This window comes from Physeter macrocephalus, unplaced genomic scaffold, assembly GCF_002837175.3.
Source record: "Physeter macrocephalus isolate SW-GA unplaced genomic scaffold, ASM283717v5 random_1625, whole genome shotgun sequence".
NCBI lineage: Eukaryota > Metazoa > Chordata > Mammalia > Artiodactyla > Physeteridae > Physeter > Physeter macrocephalus.
Window position 1 is genome coordinate 2,413 of NW_021146493.1, and position 22,588 is coordinate 25,000.

The window sequence follows — 22,588 nt, forward strand, 5'->3', positions numbered from 1 at the left end:
CAAATTCATTGATTAGCTCTAGTAGTTTTCTGGTGGCATCTTTAGGATTCTCTATGTATAGTATGTCATCTGCAAACAGTGACAGTTTTACTTCTTCTTTTCCAATTTGGATTCCTTTTATTTCTTTTTCTTCTCTGACTGCTCTGGCTAAAACTTCCAAAACTATGTAGAATGATAGTGGTGGGAGTGGGCAACCTTGTCTTGTTCCTGATCTTAGAGGAAATGGTTTCAGTTTTTCACCACTGAGAATCATGTTGGCTGTGGGTTTGTCATATGTGGCCTTTATTATGTTGAGGTAGGTTCCCTCTATGCCTACTTTCTGGAGAGTTTTGATCATAAATTGGTGTTGAGTTTTGTCAAAAGCTTTTTCTTCATCTATTGAGATTATCATATGGTTTTTCTCTTTCAGTTTGTTAATATGGTGTATCACATTGATTGATTTGCGTATATTGAAGAATCCTTGCATTCCTGGGATAAACCCCACTTGATCATGGTGTATGATCCTTTTAATGTGCTGTTTGATTCTGTTTGCTCGTATTTTGTTGAGGATTCTTGCATCTATGGTCATCAGTGATATTGGCCCGTAGTTTTCTTTTTTTGTGACATCTTTGTCTGGTTTTGGTATCAGGGTGATGGTGGCCTCGTAGAATGAGTTTGGGAGTGTTCCTCCGTCTGCTGTATTTTGGAAAAGTTTGAGAAGGATGGGTGTTAGCTCTTCTCTAAATGTTTGATAGAATTCTCCTGTGAAGCCATCCCCCCAGTGCATTTTGCATAGGGCTATGCGTGGATGAGTCTGTTTAGTGATTTGAAACTGCAGTTATTGGTGGAGAAAGGTCTGGCCCTCCCTTTTCATGAAATTAATTTTTCTGGTATATATAGGTAGCATTCTGATTTTTTAATTTCTAAAGGGATATAAGAACCATGTAAACGAAATCTCTAAAGAAATGTATTGCTTAGCTTTAGAGGAAATGGTTCATGATCAAATCACTGCAGAGCTGATTTTTGAAACTGTCAGTAACAACCTCACCTTAGCTCCTGGAGTTATACCAGTTAAGGGAGAGCTCTGCTTTCTTGGAGGAAGGCTATGGCTGCTTTATTCTGACGTGTATCTGAATTCGCAGCTTTTGGCACTTCTCCAAAGAGCAAAATCTATGAAAGGAAACTTCTAGTGCAGTTTGCATATTAATTGCTTTTAGATAAGAATTCCATTGTGGTTTTTTTGTTTCTTCTTTTTTTTTTTTACTTTTTGGCCGCGTGGCAGGTGGGATCCTAGTTCCCCGACCAGGGATCAAACCCATGCCCCCCGCATTGGAAGTGTGGAGTCCTAACCACTGGACCACCAGGGAAGTCCCAAGAACTCCCGTTTCGAATTGGTCTTTCTCTTGTCTGTGCTGATAAGCCAAATATGTAAATAAGGTTCTGTCATGAATCTTCCTGATTTCAGATAAACTGAAATGAACTCTTAGGAAAGCTGTTCTTTGAAACGTCTCATCCATTGGACAGATGTTGAGCACAGTATTTTATGTGCACAGCATCTCCTCTGCCCAAGGCACAGTGGAGGCTACAGACCCGTAGGAGGCTCTGTCCCTGCCCATCAGGGGTTCACACAAGGCGGGAGGTGCGTCCCAAAGCCAGCAAGCCCTGAGCCATCTCAGCCCCTCCCTTTTCTGCTCACCACCGCAGCCAGCCCCTCACCAGAATCAGATCCAAGGTCATCCCACCTCCCCAGTGTCTTGAGCCCCTACCCCTCCTTCCCTCACTCTAGGTCTGGCCTCAGTGTCTCCCCTTCACTGGTGCAGTGTCCCTGCAGCTTCTCTGCACCTGAGTCACCAGCTGGCTGCCGGGGTCTTCTCAGCACAGGTCTGACCCTGCCACTGCCTCACTGAACCCTTCAGTGGTCCCTCATTGCCCACACAGCCACGCGCGCCCCCATCCTAGCACACAGGAGCCCATTACCTGCAGCCTCATCTCCTTCTACCCTGGGTGATGCAGCCGCACGGTGCCTCACGGTTCCCCAAAGACCCTGTGCCCTTTCATCACTCTTGCCTTTGAATGTGCTGTGCCTTTTGCCTTTCCGGCCTGGAAAGCTCGTCCCTAAAGGCCCAGCTCAGAACTCACCTCCACTGAGCTGATCGCTCTCTGGCTGGGCTCCTGGAGCCGTTCCTGCCAGCCTCTTCCATGGCCCTGTCCCAGGGTGTGGGAAGGTCCCTGTTAATGCTCACGCCTCTATCCCGGCAAACCTAAGCTCTGAGGAGCCAGGGCCTGGTCGTGGTATTCGTCCACTGCATCCCCGGGGGAGGTAACTGGTTTCTTTAATGCAAGTAAACTAACGGGAACATGTTCCTTGAAAGTGTATGTGAGAGCAAAGGAGGGGCGGTCACGTCAGTCTGGGGTGGTCTGGGCCGGCTCCGCCAGGAGGAGGGTGGGAGAAGAGCTTTTTCAATGACGGTTGTGATTTAAGTGGGAAGAAGCTGGGAAAGGACATCCTTGGTGGGAAGAGCTGCCAGGAGAGCACAGGTCGGCTTTTCCATGGGAGGCACGCGGGCTTAGGAGAGGAGAGACGGGTGAGGTTTGCGGAAGCTTTTATGTAGGAGGGTCAGAGGTGGTCTGTACTGTGACCTTGGTGGGCAGTTGAAGGGTTTGCCTGGGCAGGCAGAGGTGACGGATCAACACATTTTGAGGAAGGCCAGTGGGGCAGCAGAGCAGGATGGATCAGAGAGAGACCCACTCGGGGCGTGGAGATCACGGAGACGCTGTTGTCACAGTCTGAACTGAAGGTCAGGGATAGCGTCCAGAATTCGGCATTCATCCATCTGGTGGTTCTCCTGTGCATCAGAATCTCCCGTGGAAGCTTCAAGGAGCCACGCAGGTGCCCTGTTCTCACCCCAGACTGGCTGGGTCGTGACCGGCCCAGAAGGGCCCAGACGTACCTCACACACGGTGGTTCAGGAGTCCACCTGGGCCAGCACTGACTCTCCTGTGGGCTGTGGCACGTGGCTGTCTCTATCCTGGAGGATCTTTTCCCCTTCTGGAAGCCCTGGCCAGCCAAGGTCAGCCTGGGCAGTCCTAGCTGAGGCCACTATTGGTTGATATTTTGAAATGGAGCCCTGTTTGCCAAGTCCCTCTTGAGCAGTGCTGGGCAGGGGTCGTGGTGCCAGCATGGCCGGGCCACGTGGCTCGCGTGGCCGCTTCCGGGTAACTGGAGGACCGGCCGGGTCACGCCGTGCTTCGCTGGGGAGCCTGACCCTCTTCCTGTCTCGTCCAGAGCCCATTCAGTCCCGGTGCGCGGTCCTCCGCTACACCAAGCTGAGCGACGCCCAGATTCTTGCCAGGCTGCTGAGCGTCATCGAGAAGGAGAAGGTGCCGTACACGGACGATGGCCTGGAAGCCATCCTCTTCACCGCCCAGGGTGACATGAGGCAGGTGCGTGCGCCACCGCTCGGGCGCCGGCCCCCCGGGCTTGCCGCACCCCTCGTTTGGGGGGAGAGGGGGGCGACTGCTGCCCGGGGATGAGCGTAGCCAGACTGGGGAACGTTGACCCGATACACTGGTGGGGCCTCAGGCCAGTGGGGAGCAGGCCTGCAGGTAGCGCGGTTAGCCCGGATCCCAAGAGGGGAGACGGGGGCGCAGAGACCGAAGATCCCCCGGCCTTGTGTCTGTTCCTCGGCAGGCGTTGAACAACTTGCAGTCCACCTTCTCGGGATCCGGCTTCATCAACAGTGAGAGCGTGTTCAAGGTAAAGGCTGGCCTGGGCGTCACCGTCGACAGCACCGTTTACCTGCCGGGGCCAGCAGAGGAGGGCGGGTGGGCGTGTTGGGAGGGGGGCACAGACTGGCCCCCCGGGGGGCAGCGGGGGGGCAGTCCTGTTGCCCTCTGTCCACTTCCGCTTCCCCGCCTCCGCGGAGAGCAGCAGGGGCTTGGCTGTGGCGTGGTGTGGGTGGCGGGCGTGCCCCGCCGCTGCGGCAGGCCCGGGGCTTCCGCGTGTGTCCCGTTTGGTCCTCACACATCCCTGCACGCAGATGTTCTCATCATTTGGGGGCTGAGGGAACAGGCCCGAGATCACGCTGAGGCTGGGGGCCGTGTCCAGGGCAAGCCTGTTCCTAGTCCAGGTGGGAGATGGGCCCCAGAGACCTCCCAGCTCTTAAGTGGATTCAGAGAGTCCACCGGGCAGGTGATCTTCCCAGCGACGTAAGACAGGTGACTCGTGGCTTTGAAGCTGCCCCTCGAGCGTACATTCCTCATTGGCTCTTGGGAATTCATCTTGTGTGAGAAATCTGTAATGATCACGTCAGAGGCTTTTCCTCACCGTACTAGGTCGACACCAAACTCTGGTGACGACTCTGGGGGTGAGAGAGGCGCACTCCCAAACCCAGTTCCGTTTGCTGGAGAATTCAGTGTACGCAGCAAGTGAAGGTGTGGGTACCTAGGTTGCCCAGACGCGGGTCTGCCAGGGCTCCTCCTCGGATGGTCCCGCTCAGCCCCAGACCGGCCTCTCTTTTCTGTTTGGTCAGGTCTGTGACGAGCCCCACCCCTTGCTGGTGAAGGAGATGATACAGCACTGTGTGAGCGCCAGTATCGATGAGGCCTACAAGGTGGGTCTCCTCCCCGTTTCCTGACTCGGGGGGAACCTCGCGCTTCTTGAGCCGGGCAGAGAGGGCGCTCCCTGTGCTGGGTACTTTGCCTCTTTCTTAACTGATGCCAGGAGTTGGGTCCCCTCTACAGGTGAGAAAACTGGCTCCGAGGCTAACCTCGTTGCTCTAAATCACACTGCTTAAAAGTAATAGACCTGGAATTCAAGGTCATGCCTTTCTACTCGAATTATATTCTCTGCAAGAGGAGTCTGTCCTCCTGGGACATGTGGAAAGAACAGCCCAATTCCTTGCTTTGTAGAGAAAAGCCATCTTTCTCTTTGTGGAGGGGAGCTGTCCCCCTCTATCTTCCTGAAGAGCCCGGGAATGGGCATCCTGGGACCCAGAGCCTGGTCCTATGAGCAGATTCCAGTGGGCAGCGTTGGGGTGTAGGTGACCCTCAAGTCCACCTGGGGGACACTGATGTGATCTGAGGCCATTGCTCTGATTGCGGCCGGTTTCCCTCCCCATGCTGCCACCAAACTAAGCTAGAAGCTGAGAGGGTTCAGGGCAGAGCTCGACCTCTCGTGAAACTGGCGTGCAAGGCAGGGAGACCCAGGCACGTGGCCTGAAGGACGCCGTCAGATTTATGGACACGGGGCTTCCCCACCACCTGCGTTTGCCCCAGGGAGCCAAGGACTCCAGACCCTGCAGTTGGGGTGGGGTGAGCGTTGGAACTGGGGCCTGGGGTTGAGAAGGCAGGAGGCTGAGACCACTGCGGTCACCTCTGCCCTGGTCAGGGTTTGTTCAGGCCTAATCGTGCCGGGGGTGTTCATTAATAAGAGTGGCAGCTCAGAGAGCATAGCAGACACTCTGGGGTGCTTACTGGGACGATTAAAAAGGCTTTTTAAGAGCCTTGGATAAAGACGTTACAGGGTACGGTGGTAGACCGTCCTGCAGTATGGTTTAAAACATTTGCGATACTATCTCTCTGCCTGCCGGGAAGATCGATTACCCGACGTGACCTAAAGGGTGCAGCCCACCGGCCGGGCCGCTGCGTTGGGCCGATTGTCAGAAGCACTCGTGCTGTCTCAGATGGCCTGTCTGCTCCCAGCTGTGTGACAGGCCTGAGACTGGTGTGGGTTTGACCTCACTTCCCCCAGTACCCTTGTTGTTCCCGGAGTCACACGGCCTCCGTGTGTTTTCTTTCGTCCAGATCCTCGCTCACCTGTGGCATCTTGGCTATTCCCCAGAAGACATCATTGGCAACATTTTTCGAGTGTGTAAAACCTTCCAAATGGCAGAATACTTGAAACTGGAGTTTATTAAGGTTAGTGAGAGCAGAGCGATGCTTCTCCCGTCAAGAATGTGGGCCACGCTGAGGTTTTGTTTTACTCACAGGCCAGGTGCCTGGAAGCTGCTCAGTCAGTGGCCGGTCATCCTGGGGGCTGGGGGTTTGTTTAAGTCAGTCCTGCCAGGCAGTGACCTAGTGTTCCTTGGAATGACTCTCTTTATGCGAGAGGTATTTATTTGTTTGTTGTTTAAGTGAGATTAATTGAGGTGTAATTTAAATAGAGTAAAATTCAGCCTCTTGGGTGCGTTCTGTTGACAAAAGCATTCAGTCTTGTAAACACCACTACAATCAAGATATGAACAGCTCTGTAATCTCCCCAGATGTATGGGCCGCTCTGTAGTCAGCTCGTCCCCCTAGCACCTGGAAACCACTGATCTATTTTCTATTTGGGGGACAGAATTTTCCAGAAGGTCATACAAGTGGAATCAAGCAGAACGTAACCTTTTAAGTCTGGCTTCTCTCACTTCACTTAGTGCATTTTGGATTTGTTCACGTTGTTGCCTATGTCGGTGGGTCCTTCCTTTTCATTGCTGAGTCGTGTTCCCTGTGTGGACGTCCCACTGCTGTTCACCAGTTGAAGGACATTTGAGTTTCCAGATTTTGGTGACAATAGAACCACTATAAACATTTGTATACGTGAACTGGTGTGAACATGAACCCCAGTTTTCATTTCTCCTGGGTAACTTCCCAGGAGTGAGATTCCTCGGTTGAATGGTAATTGAAGGGTTAACTTTATGGGAAACTTCCCAACTTTTCCAAAGTGGCTATAGCGTTCTGCCTCTGCATCAGCAATCTGTGAGCGTTCCAGGCGATCCCCCTTCTGGCCAGCACTTGAAATGCTCAGCTGGTCTTTTTTAAGCCATTCTAATAGGTGTATAGTAGTATCTCATTATGGCTTTAATTTGCATTTCCCAATAACTAATGATGTCGAGTACTTTTTCACGTGCTCCTTTGACATCCATGGTCGGTCTTCTCTGAGGAAGTGTCTAAGTGTACCCATTTTCAAATCGGGTTGTTTGTGTTCTTATTACTGCATTTTGAGAGTTCTTTATATATTCTGGTTGCAAGTCCTGTGTCAGATATGTGTGTTACAAATGTTTCCTCCCAGTCTGGCTTTTTTTTTTTTTTTTTTTTTTTTCCCTTTTTCTTTTTCTTAGCAGTACCTGTCAAAGAAATATCAGCATCCTTTTAGGAAATAAATTGAACTTCTCAGAATTCATTTTCCAGCTGGAGTTTGAGTTCACTGCATCAATTCTGAGCAAACCGTTCGTTTAGATGTTCAGATTTTAAAAACTAAACTTCTTCCCTCACTTATTAACCAGATTTAAATTTGATTTTTTTTTCCTCAGGAAATTGGATACACTCATATGAAAATAGCGGAAGGTGTGAACTCCCTTCTGCAGATGGCAGGGCTCCTGGCCAGGCTGTGTCAGAAGACAATGGCCCCGGTTGCCAGTTAGAGCAGAGAACTCATTCGCCGGGTTATGAGTCCTCGTCACTGAGAGGCAGGAGTCACAGCCTTCTGATTCGGAAAAAGTGCTGCCTTGGACGGCCCTGGAGTGCATCTTCCTGGCCGTCACCTTGCTTCCAGTACGTCCCCCCCTGCTCCTCAGCCTCAGACTCGTGGTGGGGTGACAGCATATGGAAAGGCCCCAGAGACCCTCCAGGGCCCAGTACCTGATCTGTGCACGTGTTGGCATTTTAGTAATAAAACCGTACAGCTTTGTCAGCAGAAAGGTGGCGGTGCAAAGCCACAAGGAAAGCTGGCTTCCTGTCTCTGTGTATACGCCCCTAGCGTCCTACAGGTAGCAAGGTGATTTCGATAATAGACTGGACAGGCTAATCTCAATTTTTCTGGAAGCCTAGAGGACAATCCCACAGGGTGAGGCAGGGTTTGGTGTAATTTATCAGCTTCTCAGAACAGCCCGGGGCCCTGAGCCCTTCAGAAAGGACTTGGCAAGGATCACGGAGGAGGATGGTGCAGACAGGCATAGGGGACCCTCCCACCAGGTCGCCTTCTCTGTGCAAACGGGTGCACTCATTTGCTTTAGAATTTCCCAGTGAATTTTGCCTTAGTTTGTAGAATTGCTTTTTCTTTTTTGGCAAGGTGTTATTTTTTTCCATGTTTAAAATTTATGAAAAAAAATTATGAAAAAATATCAATTGTACATAAAACAGAGCATGGTACAGTGAACTTCCACATACTCATCATCCATCTTAACAATTTTACCAACACGTGGCCAGTCTTGTTTCCTCTGTACCCTACCCCAGCACCAGCATCCTACCCCAATCCCAGATTGTTCTGAAGCAAATCCCAGGCAGGGTTAGACACGTGTCCAGACCACGTTGTTGAACGGATACAGGAAAGGCTCCAAGGTCACTGGTTCTTTGCGGTTAGGGTTTTGATTAAGAGGGGGAAAAAAAATTAAGGTCCTCAGAAACTGCAGGGTGAAGTTTTACAAAAATACTTTGGCACACCTTCTCAATCTTTTTTTTTTTTTTTTTTTTTTTTTTTTTTTCCCGGCGCACGGCTTGCGGGATCTTAGTTCCCCAGCCAAGGATCTAACCCAGGCCCCTGCAGTGAACGCGCCGAGTCCTAACCACTGGACCACCAGGGGAATTCCCTACCTTCTCAATCTTATTTTTTTGTCTGGAGCCTTGGGATCCTTATGAGGCGAAGGGATGCTTGTGCCCGTTGTGCAAGTGAGACCCCAGCTTCCCACACTCAGCGACGGTGGGGCAGGACCCCCTTCCGCTGGAGCCTCACTGCAGACCCACCACACCTGTGCTCAGGCCTAAGCTGTCCTCTCCGCGTCGTGAGGCCAGGACTGCGGGGTGTGAAGGGACAAGTGGCCAACAGCTGTGTTCTAGATGTTTTTTTCTTCTAATTTCCTAACTTGCAGCATTAACTTCGTCTCATAGAATCGGTGCAGCATCTGGAAAGAGGGTTGGACTCAGGGACCAAGTTCTTGTCCCCAGCCTTCTGTCTCTCTAGGCCTCAGGGTCCCTTTCTATGAAACAAGAAGCCTGACTTTCATTGCCTTAGAAGGTTCTACGTGAAGCAGGGAACGCAGACAGGAGAATCACTGCCCTTAAACTAGAACGGTTTATTGAGATGTTTCGGTTGGAGTGGAGAAGGCATTTTGTTTCCCTGACTCTGGCTTCTCTGACTCAGAAGGTCCCTTGGACCTCGTCCTTCCCATGAGACGGTCCTGTTTCTACCCAATCAGCTGAGGCTCCAGGCCACTCCACTCCGCCTGCCCCTTCCCCAGAACCGTGATGTGCTCTGTCCACAGCAGACGCTCCTGCTGAAGGGTCATGAAGGTGGCCATGGCCTCATCTCTGATTCAGTCAACAGAGGCCCAAAGAAAGAGCGCCAGGGCTCCCCGTAACTCTGCTGAAGTTAAGTACATGTAATGCTTACAGGAGACAAGATAGACGCAACCTCTACTCTGAAACGCAGAATATTAAATACGACTCCACCTATATAAATTAACTGTACAAGCTTATCCATCACGCACAAAAATCCCAGCAACCAACATTAGTAAGCAATTTGGGATCAAAATCCAAAGCAAAAAAGGACACGAACACCCATGTAGCATGATGTTTTAAATGTGGTTAAGGGGATGGACCGTCCTGAGTCCTGGGCGTCCGACCACAGCGGGAGCTGCCCGCGGCCCCAGGCTCCTGCCTTGCCCGTGGGAGCCGGTCAGAGGGTGACTCCATGCGTAACTATCCTTTCCTGGGCTGGGCGCCCTGTGGCCGGCTGGCTGGTCCTCAGGGTGCATTGGTGCCCCGCCCAGGAGTAGCCGCAGGGGGTCTAGAAGTTGAGCAGCTCTGGAGAAGGGACCCTGGGGAGGCAGTATATGGTTCCCTGGCTCCTTCAATGAAAAGGAAAAGTATTTGTTAAAGAGGAAAAGGTTTGCCTGGCCTGACGCTTTGTCCCCTCAGCCCCGGAGCAGCCGGCACGGGTCGGGGAGGATACACAGTGATGGTCAGTGTGTCCAGTGAGCAGAGGACCCGCCGTCAAGCAGCCTTAAGCATGTTTCTTATTCCAGGAGCGTCTGCTTTTTGTTTGAAATCCTGACTGCTCGGTTCTGGCCGAGGCCCGAGTTATTCTGACGTGCCTTCGGTGCAGGTACACCCTCTGCACAGCAGCTGGCGGCTTTCCCCCCGCACGTGTCCTGGGACCAGTACCATTAAGCTGCGTCCTCTCCCCTCGAACCCAGAAGGGACCTGACAGGGGTACCAGGCCCTAACTCCACTCCGCCTTCCCCCTTGCCTGGCGGCCCTTCCCCCTGCTAGAATATAGGGATTGGGCCTCTGCAGTCTTGTCGGGCTGCTGTGGGCCCCAGCCTGCGGCGTTCAGTCCGTTCTGTGTGCGGGGTCCCGGGTGTAAATTCCAGCCAGCCGTAGCCGACCCAGACTCGAACCTCCCGTATCGTTGGTCAGCGTACAACATCCTCTTAGTTTCTTTCGTCCGAAGAACCTGCACAGCCTCTCCACTCCTGCCTCTCCCTGAATCCAGGCGCAGATCTCTAACTGCCCGTTTCATACATCCTCCTGCACGGCATCTCCAACTTGACAGGCCCAGAAATAAACCGGCCCTGCCCACAAAACCCGCTCGGCCTGTACCCTCCGTGATCTCAGCTGCTGGCAGCGATGCCCTCTCACTACTCAGGCAACCCCCGCCGGCCTCCTCAAGGCCTCGCTCTACCGGGCAGCCGACACCCCGCGCATCAGTGAGCCCCAGCGCCCCGCCCGCGTCCCCTGCACTCATGTCTCTCCCCGGCCGCCAGCGATCCTTTAGAAACAAGTCACTCTTCTGTTCCAGACCTTCCCCTGCCCGTCTCAGGAAAACCCAGGCGCTGGCCCTGCACGCCTCCCGCCGCCGCCGCCCTCCACCGCTGCGGACGCCCCCATCACTCTGTCTGCCCCCACACAGCACCAGACGCGGATTCCTGCTGGGGGTCCTTGCCAGTCCCTCTGCCTGGGTGTCCTTCCTGTCCCCGGAGGGGCGAGGAGGGGAGCTCAGAAAGGCTGCGCTGCCTCCCGGCTCAAATCACGGCGCCGCCTCTCCCCGCCCCGCCCCTGACGTCCTAACGTGCTGCGTTTCTCGCCTCCTCTCTTGCAGCTGGTTGTCTGTCTTCTCTGTCCCACCAGAACGGAAGTTCTAAGCGGACAGGGATTGTATGTCTTCCGTTCATCACTGTGTCCCCAGGCCCTCGGGCAGGACTTGCCCTGGCAGGCGCCCGCTAGGTGCTGGGTGAGTGAGTGAACCCTGCGCTCTGCCCGCTGGGCTGCAACTGCTGCCGCTGTGACCCTGCTGCTGTTCTCAAACGGCCCAGACCGGCCGCCCACTGGGACGATTGCCCGTGTCCCCCAGATCGGGACTCGGGGCAGCCTTCCGAGGCCCTCGGGTCGACCTGCTCCCCGTGAGGCAGGGCCTGGGCTCCGACATCTGAGCCCTTGGGGGACCGTTCCCTCCTCCTACTCCCTCTAAGTGGGACCTCGGGCAGGTGGCTTGTCCGCTCCGAGCCTTGGGGGCGCCAAGAGATGGCGTGCGTGAGCGCTTGGCACCATTGCCTCCCGACCCCGCCCCGTCCCTGAGTCCAGCTGGTCCTGCTTTCCGTGCAGTGCCTTGTGTGTGTTGTCTAAGACACAGGTCCCAGTAGCTCCAGGTTGCAAGCGAGGAAATGGGTCGAGGGAGGTGAAGTCTCTCGCCCAAGGTTGCGGAGGCCCACCCAGAGCCCACCTCCTCACCCCATGACTCACCAGCCTGCCCTGCCTGACACCCCCTGGGCCGGAGGCTTGGTGTCCGCCGTGGATCTGTCAGCTCCCACACCAGCCACAGGAGTGGGGGGTGGGTAGGGACTGCTCGGGAGGCCCGGCACCCAGGGCGGCGTCCCAGCACCCCGAGGAGCCACCCTGCTTCAGCATCCATGGGGGCTGCCCCACCGTCCCTGCTGTGGCTCCTCCAGCCCCAGCTCTCTGCTTCTCCCTTGGAGTGCAGCCCCTTAGGCCTGTGCGGCCCCCCACCCTGGACCGTACCTTCCTCCAGGGCTTCTCTAGGCTTTGGTGGCTGCCACGTCCCCGTTCACATAATCGGGCTCCCCGCCGTCCTCGTCTGGGCTTCCTACCGGGGAGGGAGGTGCTTCCCTCGGGACCGTCTCTGCGACCCGCGGGCAGATGGTCAGAGCGTTCGCACGCACATGCCCAGCCCTGTTCCCGCCACCACACAGCCCGCAGGAAAGGCTACACTGGATGGTGTGTCTGTCCCGTCCTCTCTGGGATTTGCCAGAGGTGTGTCCTGCCCGGGAGCAGGGCGAGTGCGATGCCGTCCGTGCAGCTGGATGGGCAGCCGGCCAGGAGGACCCAACCTCAGGAGGCCATGGTGCTGCTGAGGGGGGGTCCTGGCACAGTTCGAGCCTCTGCAGCCGCTGATGTGCCAGAAGCTTCGCTGTGGAATCAGCTGGACTGGCCGTAGGGGAGTCCACCCCGCCTTGCCCTCCCAGGCCAGATCCCCTAAGCTCCCCTCTCTCCCCTTCCCCTCGACTGTCTGTCCCAGGCCTGGCCCCTCTGAGCCTGCTGAAAGTGACCATTTGGGAGCGCCGGGGCTCCGGCCACATACCCACGACTCTCCTGGACTCCCGCCACTGCTGGATGTATGCCGAGTTCTGATAATCCTCAGACCCCTCGTCCCCTGCAGGGAGAACACCGGGAGAGAGGCTGGCAGAGGGGCAGCCACCATGGCCAGCCCTTAGGCCCGAGAGGTGCCACGTCCACCCCTCCAGAGGGGCAGCCTGCGTCCTCGTGCTGGGCAGCCCCCTCGAGGGAGGGAGGGAGAGCCCAGGACTGGTGGGGACTCCTCCCGGGACACAGGGTCTGATATTGGTGAACGAGCAGCAGGGACTTCAGAGCTCAGCGGGGCAGGCGGGCCTGGCCTAGGAGGCCTGCCTCCCTGCCCTGCTCCGGGGGGGGGGCAGCCTCACCTGATTCGGTTTTCTTTGGCTCACAGATGAGCACGTTCTCGTAGGAATTGGTGTCATCTTCATCTGCCAGCGAGAGAGGAGAGGGCACAGGATGCTGGTGGGCCCTGCCCGACAGGCCTGGCCCTTCCTCTCTCCCTCTGTCTCATCAAGCCCCCAGCCCTCTGAGTCCCCCGGGGCCTCGAACATTCTCCTGGACAAGCTTCTTAATGGGCGCTGGCCTGGCTCCAGCAGACTCCACCCTGGGCTCCTTCTCTGTCTTCCCCTGAATGCCCTGGGGAGGGGAGATTAGGGGGTGGGGCTGCAATCAGGCCCACGAGGGACAGTTGGAGAAGGGAGGCCCATCTCTATGGGGCAAAGAGGGACAGGGAGAGCCGCTGGGGGCCCAGGAGACAGGCACCTGCCTAACCCTTCAGGCAGTGGGGTGGGCTGAGGATCCTTTGTCTGGGGGCCTAGGCTGGTTGTGGCATATCAGAGCCTGGTACCCCGGCATTCCCCCCACCCCCCAACGGGGAAGCTGAGCTCTAAACACCACCCCACCCTGCGTCCATCTGTGTCGAAGAGGCTCTGAGAAGTGAGGGCCTCTCCCCAATTTAGAAACGCAGCGGGGAGAAAAGGACCCCCCCTCTCACCCCAGCCCGGCCCAGGCAGGAGCCCAGCCCTGTGCACCTCTCAGCAGGCACTGCCCACCCGCAGTCCTCAGTTTTCTGTAGAGCAAAGGTGTTAGGGGCACCTTTGCTCTTAACAAAGGGTGCCAGCATCCTCGGAGCCTGCAGGGCTCAGCGTTCGTCAACAAGGCTGACGGGTCCAGGGCCTTCCTTCAAGGTCCCCTGCGTGCCCAGCCTTGAGAGGGGCCTGGATGACAAGGGGACCGGCCTGCCCCCTGCCCCTGCCCTCAGCTCCCCTCTGGGCCCCCTACCCCTTCTTCCCGCCCATCCCTTCCCTCCTCTGCACCTTGGCTCCTGCGCAGAGTGCCAGCCTCCCCCAGGTGCCCCCACCCAACCTCCTCCAGCCACCTAAACCTAGGCCTGGCCTCCTGCTTTACATCCTCCCCCCACCTCTGGCCCCGCCCCGGGGGTGTGACTTCTGAAGTTGCGCTCCCAGGCCACCTCCTCCCTCCCCTCTCATCGACCTTTGCCTCACCTTCCGGGGGCTTCTGGAACCGCCCACAATCGAAATAGTCCCTGGCGAAGGGGTGGCTGGCAAGAAAACAGACACAGCACCAACTGCTGGGCAGGCCCATGGTCGGGCCGGGAGCTTCGTGATCGGGCAGCGAGGCCGGGGCTGCTCCGGCCGTCACTGCCCCTGGAGCCCTCGGGGGCCCTGCCATGGTCCCCCCCCTCATCCTCCCACCCTGTTTCCCTGCACCCCTGAGCCGCCCTGGCTCCAGCCACCTCACCGTGTGGCCTTACGCAAGTTACCTCCTGCCCTGGGCCTCAGTTTGCCCAACTGTGAGATGAGGGGACGTCCTGAGGGCCCTTCCTCTCTGAGGGTCGGTGGAACTCGTCTCTGACCGGGTGGTGCAGGATGAGGCCCCCCCGACGGACTTCCCCATCCCCAAACAGAGCAGGTCTCCTTCCTGTCCCTGTCCTCAGCCCCCCCAAAGCTAGGGTCGTCTGAAGGAAACAGTGCTACGGAGAGCCTGCCTGGGCCAGCGGGTTCCAGGGCAGGAGGCCTTTCTCGCGTAAGGAGGCTGCGGGCAGGGCAGGCAGCGAGGCGAGGGGGTGGCCAGGGCCCGGAGAAGCCCGCTCACATGTAGGCTGCATCTGATCTGCGTCTACTTCCTGCAGGAGGAGGAGAGAATCAGGCCTGAGCGCGGGCTGTATGCCCCACTGCGGCCCCCACCACCGCGGAGCCCACCTACCTTTGCTGAAGTTCTGGTACCTGGAGGATGAAGGATCTGGAAGAAAGGCCAGGCCCATTGGCTCAATGCTGGTTCCCCAGCACACCCCCCCGCCACCAGCTGTGACCACCTGAAGAAGCCTAGGTGTTTCCAATCTTCACGCCCTCACACCTGCTCTCCGTCCCCTTCCCGTGCTGGGCCAGCCCCGGCAGGCCTCCCAGCCCAGCTCACAGTGTCTCTCCTCTGGGAAGGCCTCCTGCTCAGTACCTGTCCCACCAGGTATTCACCTGCCTCGGTCCCACCTCGCGCCTGCCCCCAACCCTGTGTCCCAGGGCACTCACCCTCGAGGCTGGGGGAGAACTGCAGCAGCTTGTCCTTCCTGCACGGGAGTGGGGCAGGGGCTGAGGAGAGGCTGGGAGAAGGCCCCGGGTTTCCTGGGGGTCTGGAGGCCACAGTCCCACAGCCCCCCGGTAGGGCCCTCAGAATCAGAACTGGGGCTCTGAGGTCCGAGGAAGGAGCAAGGTCTTGGCCTGGGCTCAGCCAGGTAGGGACCCCGGGGCCCACCTCATCGCCTCCCGTGGGGCTGGGGTAGGGGCTCCTTCCTACCTTGCTGATGCCGCGTTGGAGGCCGTGTCCACCAGGGGCCCTGGCCAGGCCTCCCTGACCACTGCAAAGGTGGACGGGGTGTTGGCTGGGCCCCCAGGCCAGCTGCCCAGCACAGCCCCCTCACCCCATCACCCCACTAGATCAGGCCTGGCCACAGCCTCAGAACAATGGGGACGAAAGGGACTTTGATGTGGACACTCCCAATCCCGAGCCCAGCCCTGGACCCTTCTGTCTGGGGACTCACAGGTATAGGTCCGGGCCGCTGCAAACTTCTGCTGCTTCCCTTGCCTGGAAACGCATGGAGCTGTGCTGAGCCAGGGCCTGGCCTCCCACAGCCCCAGGGACAGAGGGACAGGACAGACGGACAGGGAGGGACAGACCAGGGCGAGAGTGAGGAGGGGCTGCCAGCCCCCCAGGACTCAGATCCAGGGCTTCCTGATGCACCCCTGCCTGCCCACCGCGTGCCCACACTTCTCACATGGCCCTGGGCTGGAGCCAGCTGCCAGCCAGACATTTGCCCCCACAGAGCCTCCCCAGGACCCCCGGAGATGCCCAGGAGAGTCTGTGGGCAGGGCTGGGGCAGCTGCTCAGGGACCTGGCAGTGAGTTCAGCCAGGAGCAACAAAGAGGCGCTCGCACCACCTGCCGTCCCAGGAGTGTTTAACATTCCTAAGAGAGCACGGTCCTCTTGAGTTGTTCACACACGCCATTTACTCCCCAGAAACTGATGAGGCAACTTCAAGGCTTAGCAGACACAGCCAGGTATCTAACCATCACTTTCTTCCTTTGAAACAGAACACTGATGTTTTTCTTTTTGTTTTTCTTTTTTTTTTTTTGCGGTACGCGGGCCTCTCACTGTTGTGGCCTCTCCCGTTGCGGAGCACAGGCTCCGGACGCGCAGGCTCAGCGGCCATGGCTCACGGGCCCAGCCGCTCCGCGGCACGTGGGATCTTCCCGGACCGGGGCGCGAACCCGCGTCCCCCGCATCGGCAGGCGGACTCCCAACCACTGCGCCACCAGGGAAGCCCAGAACCCTGATTTTTATTTAGACAGCCACATGCCCATCCAAAGGACTGTATTTCCCAATAAATGGGACTACATCAAACTAAAAACCTTCTGCTCAACAAAGGAAATCATCGACAAAACAAAAAGACAACCTACCAATTGGGAGAAGGTGTTTGCCAATGATATATCCAATACGGGGTTAATATCCCTTATAATATAATATATAATTAACTCAACTCAACAACAACAAAACAACCTGACTAAAAAATGGGCAGAGGAACTGAACAGACACTTTTCCAAAGAAGACATACAGATGGCCAACAGACACATGAAAAGCTGCTCAACATCACTAATTATGAGGGAAATAAATGCAAATCAAAACCATGATGAAGTAACACCTCACACCTGTTAGAATGACTATTATCAAAAAGACAAGAAATAACAAGGGTCGGCGAGGATGTGGAGAAAAGGAAACCCTTGGGCACTCTTGAGGGGAATGTAAACTGGTGCAGCCACTGTAAACACAGTATAGAGATGCCTCAAGAAACTAAGAATAGAGCTACCATATGGGCCAGCAATCCCACTTCTAGGTATTTATCTAAAGAATACAAAATAACTAATTTGAAAAGATATATGCACCCGTATGTTCATTGCAGCACTATGTACAATAGCCAAGACATGGAAACAACCTAAGTGCCCATCGACAGATGAATGGATAAAGAGGATGTGGTATGTATACACACTGGAATACTATTCAGCCATAAAAAAGATGAAATCTTGCCATTTGTGACAACATGGATGGACCTTGAGGGAATTATGCTAAGTAAAATAAGTCAAACAGAAAGAAAAATTCTGTATGATTCCATATGTGGAATATAAAAAACAAACAAACAAAAAAACCCAAAATAAATGAACAAACCAAACAAAAACAAACACATAGATACAGAGAACAGAATAGTGGTTACCTGTGGTTACCAGGGGTGGGGGAGAGCAAAATGGGTTAAGGGGATCAACTGCATGATGATAGATGGAAACTAAATTTTTGTTGGTGAGCTCGATGTAGGGTATACAGAAGTAGAAATATAATGTCGTACACATGAAACTTATATAATGTTATAAATCAGTGTAACCTCAATAAAATAATTTTTAAACTAAAAAAAATTAAAAAGTAATGGTTGGGTCTGTTCAATGATTCATACACCTTCCTCCCTGAGTGCTCAAGGCTGCTATTAGCTCATTATTACAGGTATTGTCACTGGACATAGTATTCTATGAAGTGTAATGGTGTGCTGACTATTACATTGTGGCATGTGAATATGTCGTACACATGAAACTTATATAATGTTATAAACCAGTGTTACCTCAATTTTTAAAAAAAGGCTATATTTCCCAGCCTCCCTTGCATTTATGTGTGACCATATAATTCTGGTTAATGAAATGCAAAGCCAAGGTTGTTGGGCTTTCAGGAAAACTCCTTTAAGGAGGCACTGCTAACTGGGATGCCCCATTTCTGTCCTTCTCCTTCATTCTTACTACTGCCTGGAAGGCAGAGATGAGGGCTGGAGCTCTAGCTGCCACTTTGGACCATGAAATGCCCTTGGGAATGAAAGCCACTGCTAAGGATAGTGGATCAGATTAGCTAATCATTAAACCATTTTGGGTTCCTCCCCTGGACCAGAATGGTGACCTGCCCCAGCCTTCCAGCCTGGGGGGCTGGGGGTCAGAGTGATCTGATTTAGGAATGATGCCCTAAATCCACAGAAGAGAGTCAGGCATGGCTTCCCAGAGGAAATGATGCAGGAGCTGGGCCTGGCACACACAGGCTGATAGGACTGAACCCAAGTGAGGTGGGGAGAGCCCAAGTCTCCCCTCCCACCTCCTCCCACTTAGGCCTAGTTTTCCCACCTCCCACATGAGGAGGCTTAACTTGTGCCTCTGTCTTCAGTTCTAAGATTAATCAGGGGCCTGGAGTGGGCAGGGACTAAGGGAGGAGGGGAGAGGGAAGATACTGAGGAACTAGCCCTGGGGCAGGGGTGTGGGTGGCCACCAGGGGAGCCCAGCCCAGCCCTGGTGGAGGTTATGGGCTGGCGAGCCAGAGGACCACGTGGCCCCAAAAGCCTGGGAAGGTCCAGCCCCGGCCCCAGGAGTGGGCATGGATGGGAAAATTCTATTTTCAAATCTCACTGTGGTTTTTCAGTTGCAAAAGGAAATGAGAGAGGGTGTGTGTGTGTGAGTTTGTATGTGAGTGCCTGCCCAGGCGTGCAAGCAAGTGCCGTGCTTGTGAGAAGTGCACGCATGAGCGAGTGCTGGGGGAGCCTGTGGGTGCGAGTGGGCGTGCAGGCCTGTGCACGTGTGTGCACGCAGGTCTTAGAGCCCTCCACCGGGCACCGTGAGGACGCCACTGGCTGCTGCCCTCCTGCCTCGAGTTGCTCTTGGGTCGCCCCCCGATCTGCAGCGCCCAGCACTGCTGACCCTCCCAGGGCTCACAGAACGGCCAGCCTGTCCCCAAGGTGCCTGGAATTCCCTCCTGCCCAGGTCCTGCCACTCTGCCTGGGGGCAGTGGCCCCATTTCATCTCACCCCCACTGCCCTGCTTCCAGCTCTCCCGTGGCTCCCTTTGGCCCTTAGGACAAAGGCCAAGGCCCCTCTCCACAGTCAAGACTCTTCTTCCTCCGCATTCAGCTGATCTCTCTCAAGACATGCTCACAGCGACCACCTCACCCCCAAGACAGTGTCCACCCCGGCCCGACATCGGCAAATGCCCACACCCTTCCCTCTCTCTCTGGATGTCCCCCTTCGCCTTCTTTCTCTCTTAAAATCCCTCCCGCCTCCTCCAGGAGGCCTTCCCTGCTCCCCCAAGTTTCACACCCATATCCTCCCCTGAGGTCCTTTGGTGTTTTCCAGGGGAGACTCGGACACAGCGCCCGGTCTCTGTCCCCCCGCCAACTGCCCCGGGAGGGTGGGATTCCTCTGTCGACCCCCAGCACCGGCACAGCGCGCTCCCCAGGGCTGGGGCCACCGCAGGGGTTTCTGGAGATGCTCCTGGGCTAGCGGGAGTGTGGCATCCCCTCCTCCCAGACCCCTCCCCGACCAGGCTGGGCCCGCGTCTGGACAGCCCCTGGGCACCCCCTCCCCCTCCCCTAACTGCTTAGAACCCACTAGGGCCCAGCACGGAGGAGGTGTGAGTGAAGGGTTAGGGGTGGGGCGTGGCGGTGCCCGAGGGGATGCCCACATGGCCACCCATGCCCAGGGGACACAGCGCCACCGGGCTGGGGACACTGAGACACTCACAGGCTCCTCTGCTCATAGATTTTCTCGGACCTCTTTGCACCTGCAAGAACAGGACCAGATTAGCAAGCGTCCCGGGGCCCGGTGGGAACTGAAATCCGAGGCCCAACCATCTTGTCTCCCCTGTGCCCTGTGCAGGCCTCAGACCGGACGTGCGGGCTAAGCCACCAATCACTGGGGGCCACCTGACACTGGCGGGGGGTGCTCACCATTTATTTAGGAACGCAGAGCGTGGAGAAGGCGGACGCAGGCAGCCCAGCCCCTCTCCCCACGCTTGTCCAGCGCAGTCCATCGGCCCCAGACACATGCCCTTGACCCAGCAGAACCGAAGCCCCCAGTGAGCCAGAGCCATTGTCTTCAGAGGAGAAACCCAGGCCCCCGGGGTTCAGTTCTGCCTCCTGAGGCGTATCTGACTGCCCCCTCCGACTGCAGCCAAGTGGCTGGCTGGGCACCCCGCCGGCTCCTCGCTGGCACCCGTGACCCCAGCCTTTACCTGGGCGGGAGCAGCGCGCACACAGGCCGGCCGCCACCCCCAGCAGCAGCAGCAGTAGGGCCGCCCCCGGCCACAGCAGCTCCGGGTCCGCGCCCATGTCCGCTCCTGGCCACTCTTCCTGCAGGGCTGCAACGTGGGGGCACTGTGAGCCGGGGTGGAGGCTGCAGGGCCGCCCCCTCCAGGAACCCCAGGGTTCTGGCCCCCACTGTCCCCTGCCAACCCCACAGCTGAGCCCAGCATCACCTCCCCTCCCCTCCCTGCTCTGGGACCAGGCGGGGACAGAGCCAGCCCTGTTCCCCCATCTGACCCCCGACCCGCACCCCGGGCTCCCAGGGCCATCATCACCTCTTGACAAGTGCTGGAAGGTTCTGGAGACCCGCCAGACAGCACCACATGTATGTGCACACTCCCACACACGTCTTCGCTTAGTCCCCCCAACTGCCCTTTGAGGGAGAGGCTCGAGCCATTTCACAAACAGAAAAACGGAAGCCAGAGATCCCACAGCTGCTAAGGGGAAAAAGAGGATTTGAACTCCAGCCTCCAGACCCTAACGCTGGCTCCGCCTACTGCATCCTGTTGCCTCCCGCCAACCCAACTTTATTCCCCAACCTCAGGGGCCATGGCCCCTTCTGCCTGGGAGCCCCTGGCAGCCCCCATCGACCCTTGGGTGGTTCTCCGCTCCCACCCCTGGCCTCTGGGGAAGCTGAGGGTGGGATTTCCATCCCTAAAACACCCATCTGCCCAGATTCCTCCTGCCCTGGGTGCCGGAAGGAGGGAGGTCAGGAAGGCTTCCTGGAGGAGGTGGGCCTGAGACCAGGAGGGAAAGAAGGGCGTCTGGGCAGATGGACCTTGGTGGCTGGTGGTGGGACGTGCTGGGAGGTGGGGCTAAAAGGCTGCTTCTGGGTCAGTGGCCGGTCCCAGCCTCGGGGCCCCGCTGTGACTGCCAGGCCTCAGCAAAGCCACAGGCACCCTCACAGGAGGGCCTGGTGAGTACAGCCCTCTTGAGGGGCCCTCCAAGGAGAATCGTGACAACTATAAAGAGACTCAGCCCCCTTGCAAATGCCAGTGACAGAGCTGAGGGCAGCCGGGGGTCCCACGCTACTGAGTGTCCCCTCGGTGAACACCTGTTCCTCCTGCCTCGGCCACCCGGGAGGAGGCTTCTCCCCGCTTCCCAGCTGCGGAGGGCAAGGCTTGGGGAGACCTGAGCTTTGTGCTGCCTGCCTCCTGCCCCGGGCTCCCCAGAGGCCTGCACTGCACCCAGCCGTCGCCCTCACCACTCTGAGCTTCCTGAATCCCCGTAGCAAAGGTGACAAGGAATCTCCGTGCAGGGCCGAGCCCCGGTCGGGGGCCCGTGATGAAGAAGTCACCTCTCCTTCCCCCAAACGCCAAGTGAGTCAGCGGAGACATGACCATTCCCAAACCTCATGACCCGGTGGTCTCCACACGAGGAGAGAGGATGACCTGGTCACCCCAGGAGGTTGTCCGAGGGGATCTAGGAGCCTGGGCACTGCCCTCCCAGGCAGCATACCCTCCCCCCTCCCCGCCCCGACCTCGTTCTGCCCCGGGGCTGCCTCCCTCCCGGGCCTCCAGCCAAGGCCCAAGTCCGTCTCAGGCTGGTGAGGTTGGGAGCGCCTGGCCTTGAAGAGGGGAAGCCTGCCTGTGCCTCAGGGTCTCTGGGCCTCAGTTTTCTCATCTATAAGACTGGGATCAACCCAGGGCCTTCCTCAAAGAGTCGCTGGGAGGACAAACACGTCCAGCCTGGTTCACGGTTGGGGCTTCCGGAAGAGAAACTTGCTGAGGATCTGATTTCCAGCTGGCTGGTTTGGACAGTTCCCCTGAGCTCCCACGCTTGACATCTTTGTCCTTTGGTCAAGACAGAGACTCTTTCTGCCCCAGAGGAGGTTCAGGCACAGACACATGGGAGGGTTGCACCCCTGGGACAAGGGTCCAGCACTGGCCACCGCCGGGGTCTGCTGAAGACGCCAGGAGCAAGTCCACACCCTCAGCTTGGCATTCAAGGCCCTGCGACCCGGGCTGCTGAGCTCTGCTGCCCTCCCTCCCAGAGGACCCCGACCATCAGGAAGCCCTCTGGCTTCCCGGCCCTGCTGCTGGGATGGGCAGCACACACGGCATGCCCCCAGCAGCCCACCCACCTGGCATCTCCACCCACCTGGCATCCCACCCACCTGGCGTCTCCGTCCACCTGGCACTGGGTGAGGGAAGGGAGGGGAGCGTGAGGACACAAATTCTGCCCCAGCTGTTGAATCCCAGTGTCACCGGCCTCCGGCCACCCCTCTGTTAAACGAGGGAAAGAATGACACTCAACACTCAGGTTTGTCATCTGAGGCCCAGCGTCGAGAGGACGCCTGTAAGGTGCTAGTGCCGGCTGGAGGGGCACGGCTGGCTGTGACCGCTGTACTTGCCATCATCACGGTCCCTGTGGG

At 56.8% G+C, this 22,588-nt stretch overlaps 2 protein-coding genes across 4 annotated transcripts; one reads left to right on the forward strand and one right to left on the reverse strand.

The window, feature by feature from the left end:
• Window positions 1-146: 146 nt before the first annotated feature.
• LAT2 (linker for activation of T cells family member 2) lies at window positions 147-20,510 on the reverse strand. Of its 3 annotated transcripts, none has more exons than XM_028486704.2 (13): window positions 20,490-20,510; window positions 20,145-20,270; window positions 19,655-19,694; window positions 15,605-15,648; window positions 15,361-15,421; window positions 15,096-15,133; window positions 14,776-14,811; window positions 14,665-14,695; window positions 14,055-14,110; window positions 12,915-12,977; window positions 12,554-12,625; window positions 11,974-12,094; window positions 147-675 (listed from the first exon to the last, which is right to left on the reverse strand). In XM_028486704.2, exons 2-12 carry the CDS (start codon window positions 20,239-20,241, stop codon window positions 11,991-11,993), a joined length of 642 nt encoding a protein of 213 aa, XP_028342505.1. In that variant the 5' UTR covers window positions 20,242-20,270; window positions 20,490-20,510; the 3' UTR covers window positions 147-675; window positions 11,974-11,990. The 3 variants fall into 3 exon arrangements, with proteins under 3 accessions (XP_028342505.1, XP_007100044.1, XP_028342504.1); XM_007099982.2 differs by lacking the exon at window positions 147-675 and adding an exon at window positions 9,016-9,803; XM_028486703.2 differs by lacking the exons at window positions 147-675; window positions 19,655-19,694; window positions 20,145-20,270; window positions 20,490-20,510 and having other exon boundaries at window positions 11,979-12,094; window positions 15,605-16,160.
• On the forward strand, window positions 3,145-8,007 carry LOC114485382 (replication factor C subunit 2-like). The gene is made up of 5 exons (XM_028486706.2): window positions 3,145-3,423; window positions 3,671-3,736; window positions 4,512-4,592; window positions 5,785-5,898; window positions 7,272-8,007. Exons 1-5 carry the CDS (start codon window positions 3,160-3,162, stop codon window positions 7,380-7,382), a joined length of 636 nt encoding a protein of 211 aa, XP_028342507.1. The 5' UTR covers window positions 3,145-3,159; the 3' UTR covers window positions 7,383-8,007.
• Window positions 20,511-22,588: the final 2,078 nt, after the last annotated feature.

What these genes read in the sequence shown, in the direction of transcription:
- LAT2 (XM_028486703.2), bottom strand. Translation starts at nt 15,874, where the DNA reads ATGTCTGGCTGGCAGCTGGCTCCAGCCCAGGGCCATGTGAGAAGTGTG. An exon ending in GTTCCAGAAGCCCCCGGAAG is followed by an intron (nt 12,978 to 14,054) that starts GTGAGGCAAAGG and finishes TCTCGCTGGCAG; the next exon opens with ATGAAGATGACACCAATTCC. An exon ending in GGAGTCCAGGAGAGTCGTGG is followed by an intron (nt 12,095 to 12,553) that starts GTATGTGGCCGG and finishes CGCGGGTCGCAG; the next exon opens with AGACGGTCCCGAGGGAAGCA.
- LOC114485382 (XM_028486706.2), top strand. Translation starts at nt 3,160, where the DNA reads ATGGCCGGGCCACGTGGCTCGCGTGGCCGCTTCCGGGTAACTGGAGGA. An exon ending in ACAGTGAGAGCGTGTTCAAG is followed by an intron (nt 3,737 to 4,511) that starts GTAAAGGCTGGC and finishes CTGTTTGGTCAG; the next exon opens with GTCTGTGACGAGCCCCACCC. An exon ending in TGAAACTGGAGTTTATTAAG is followed by an intron (nt 5,899 to 7,271) that starts GTTAGTGAGAGC and finishes TTTTTTCCTCAG; the next exon opens with GAAATTGGATACACTCATAT.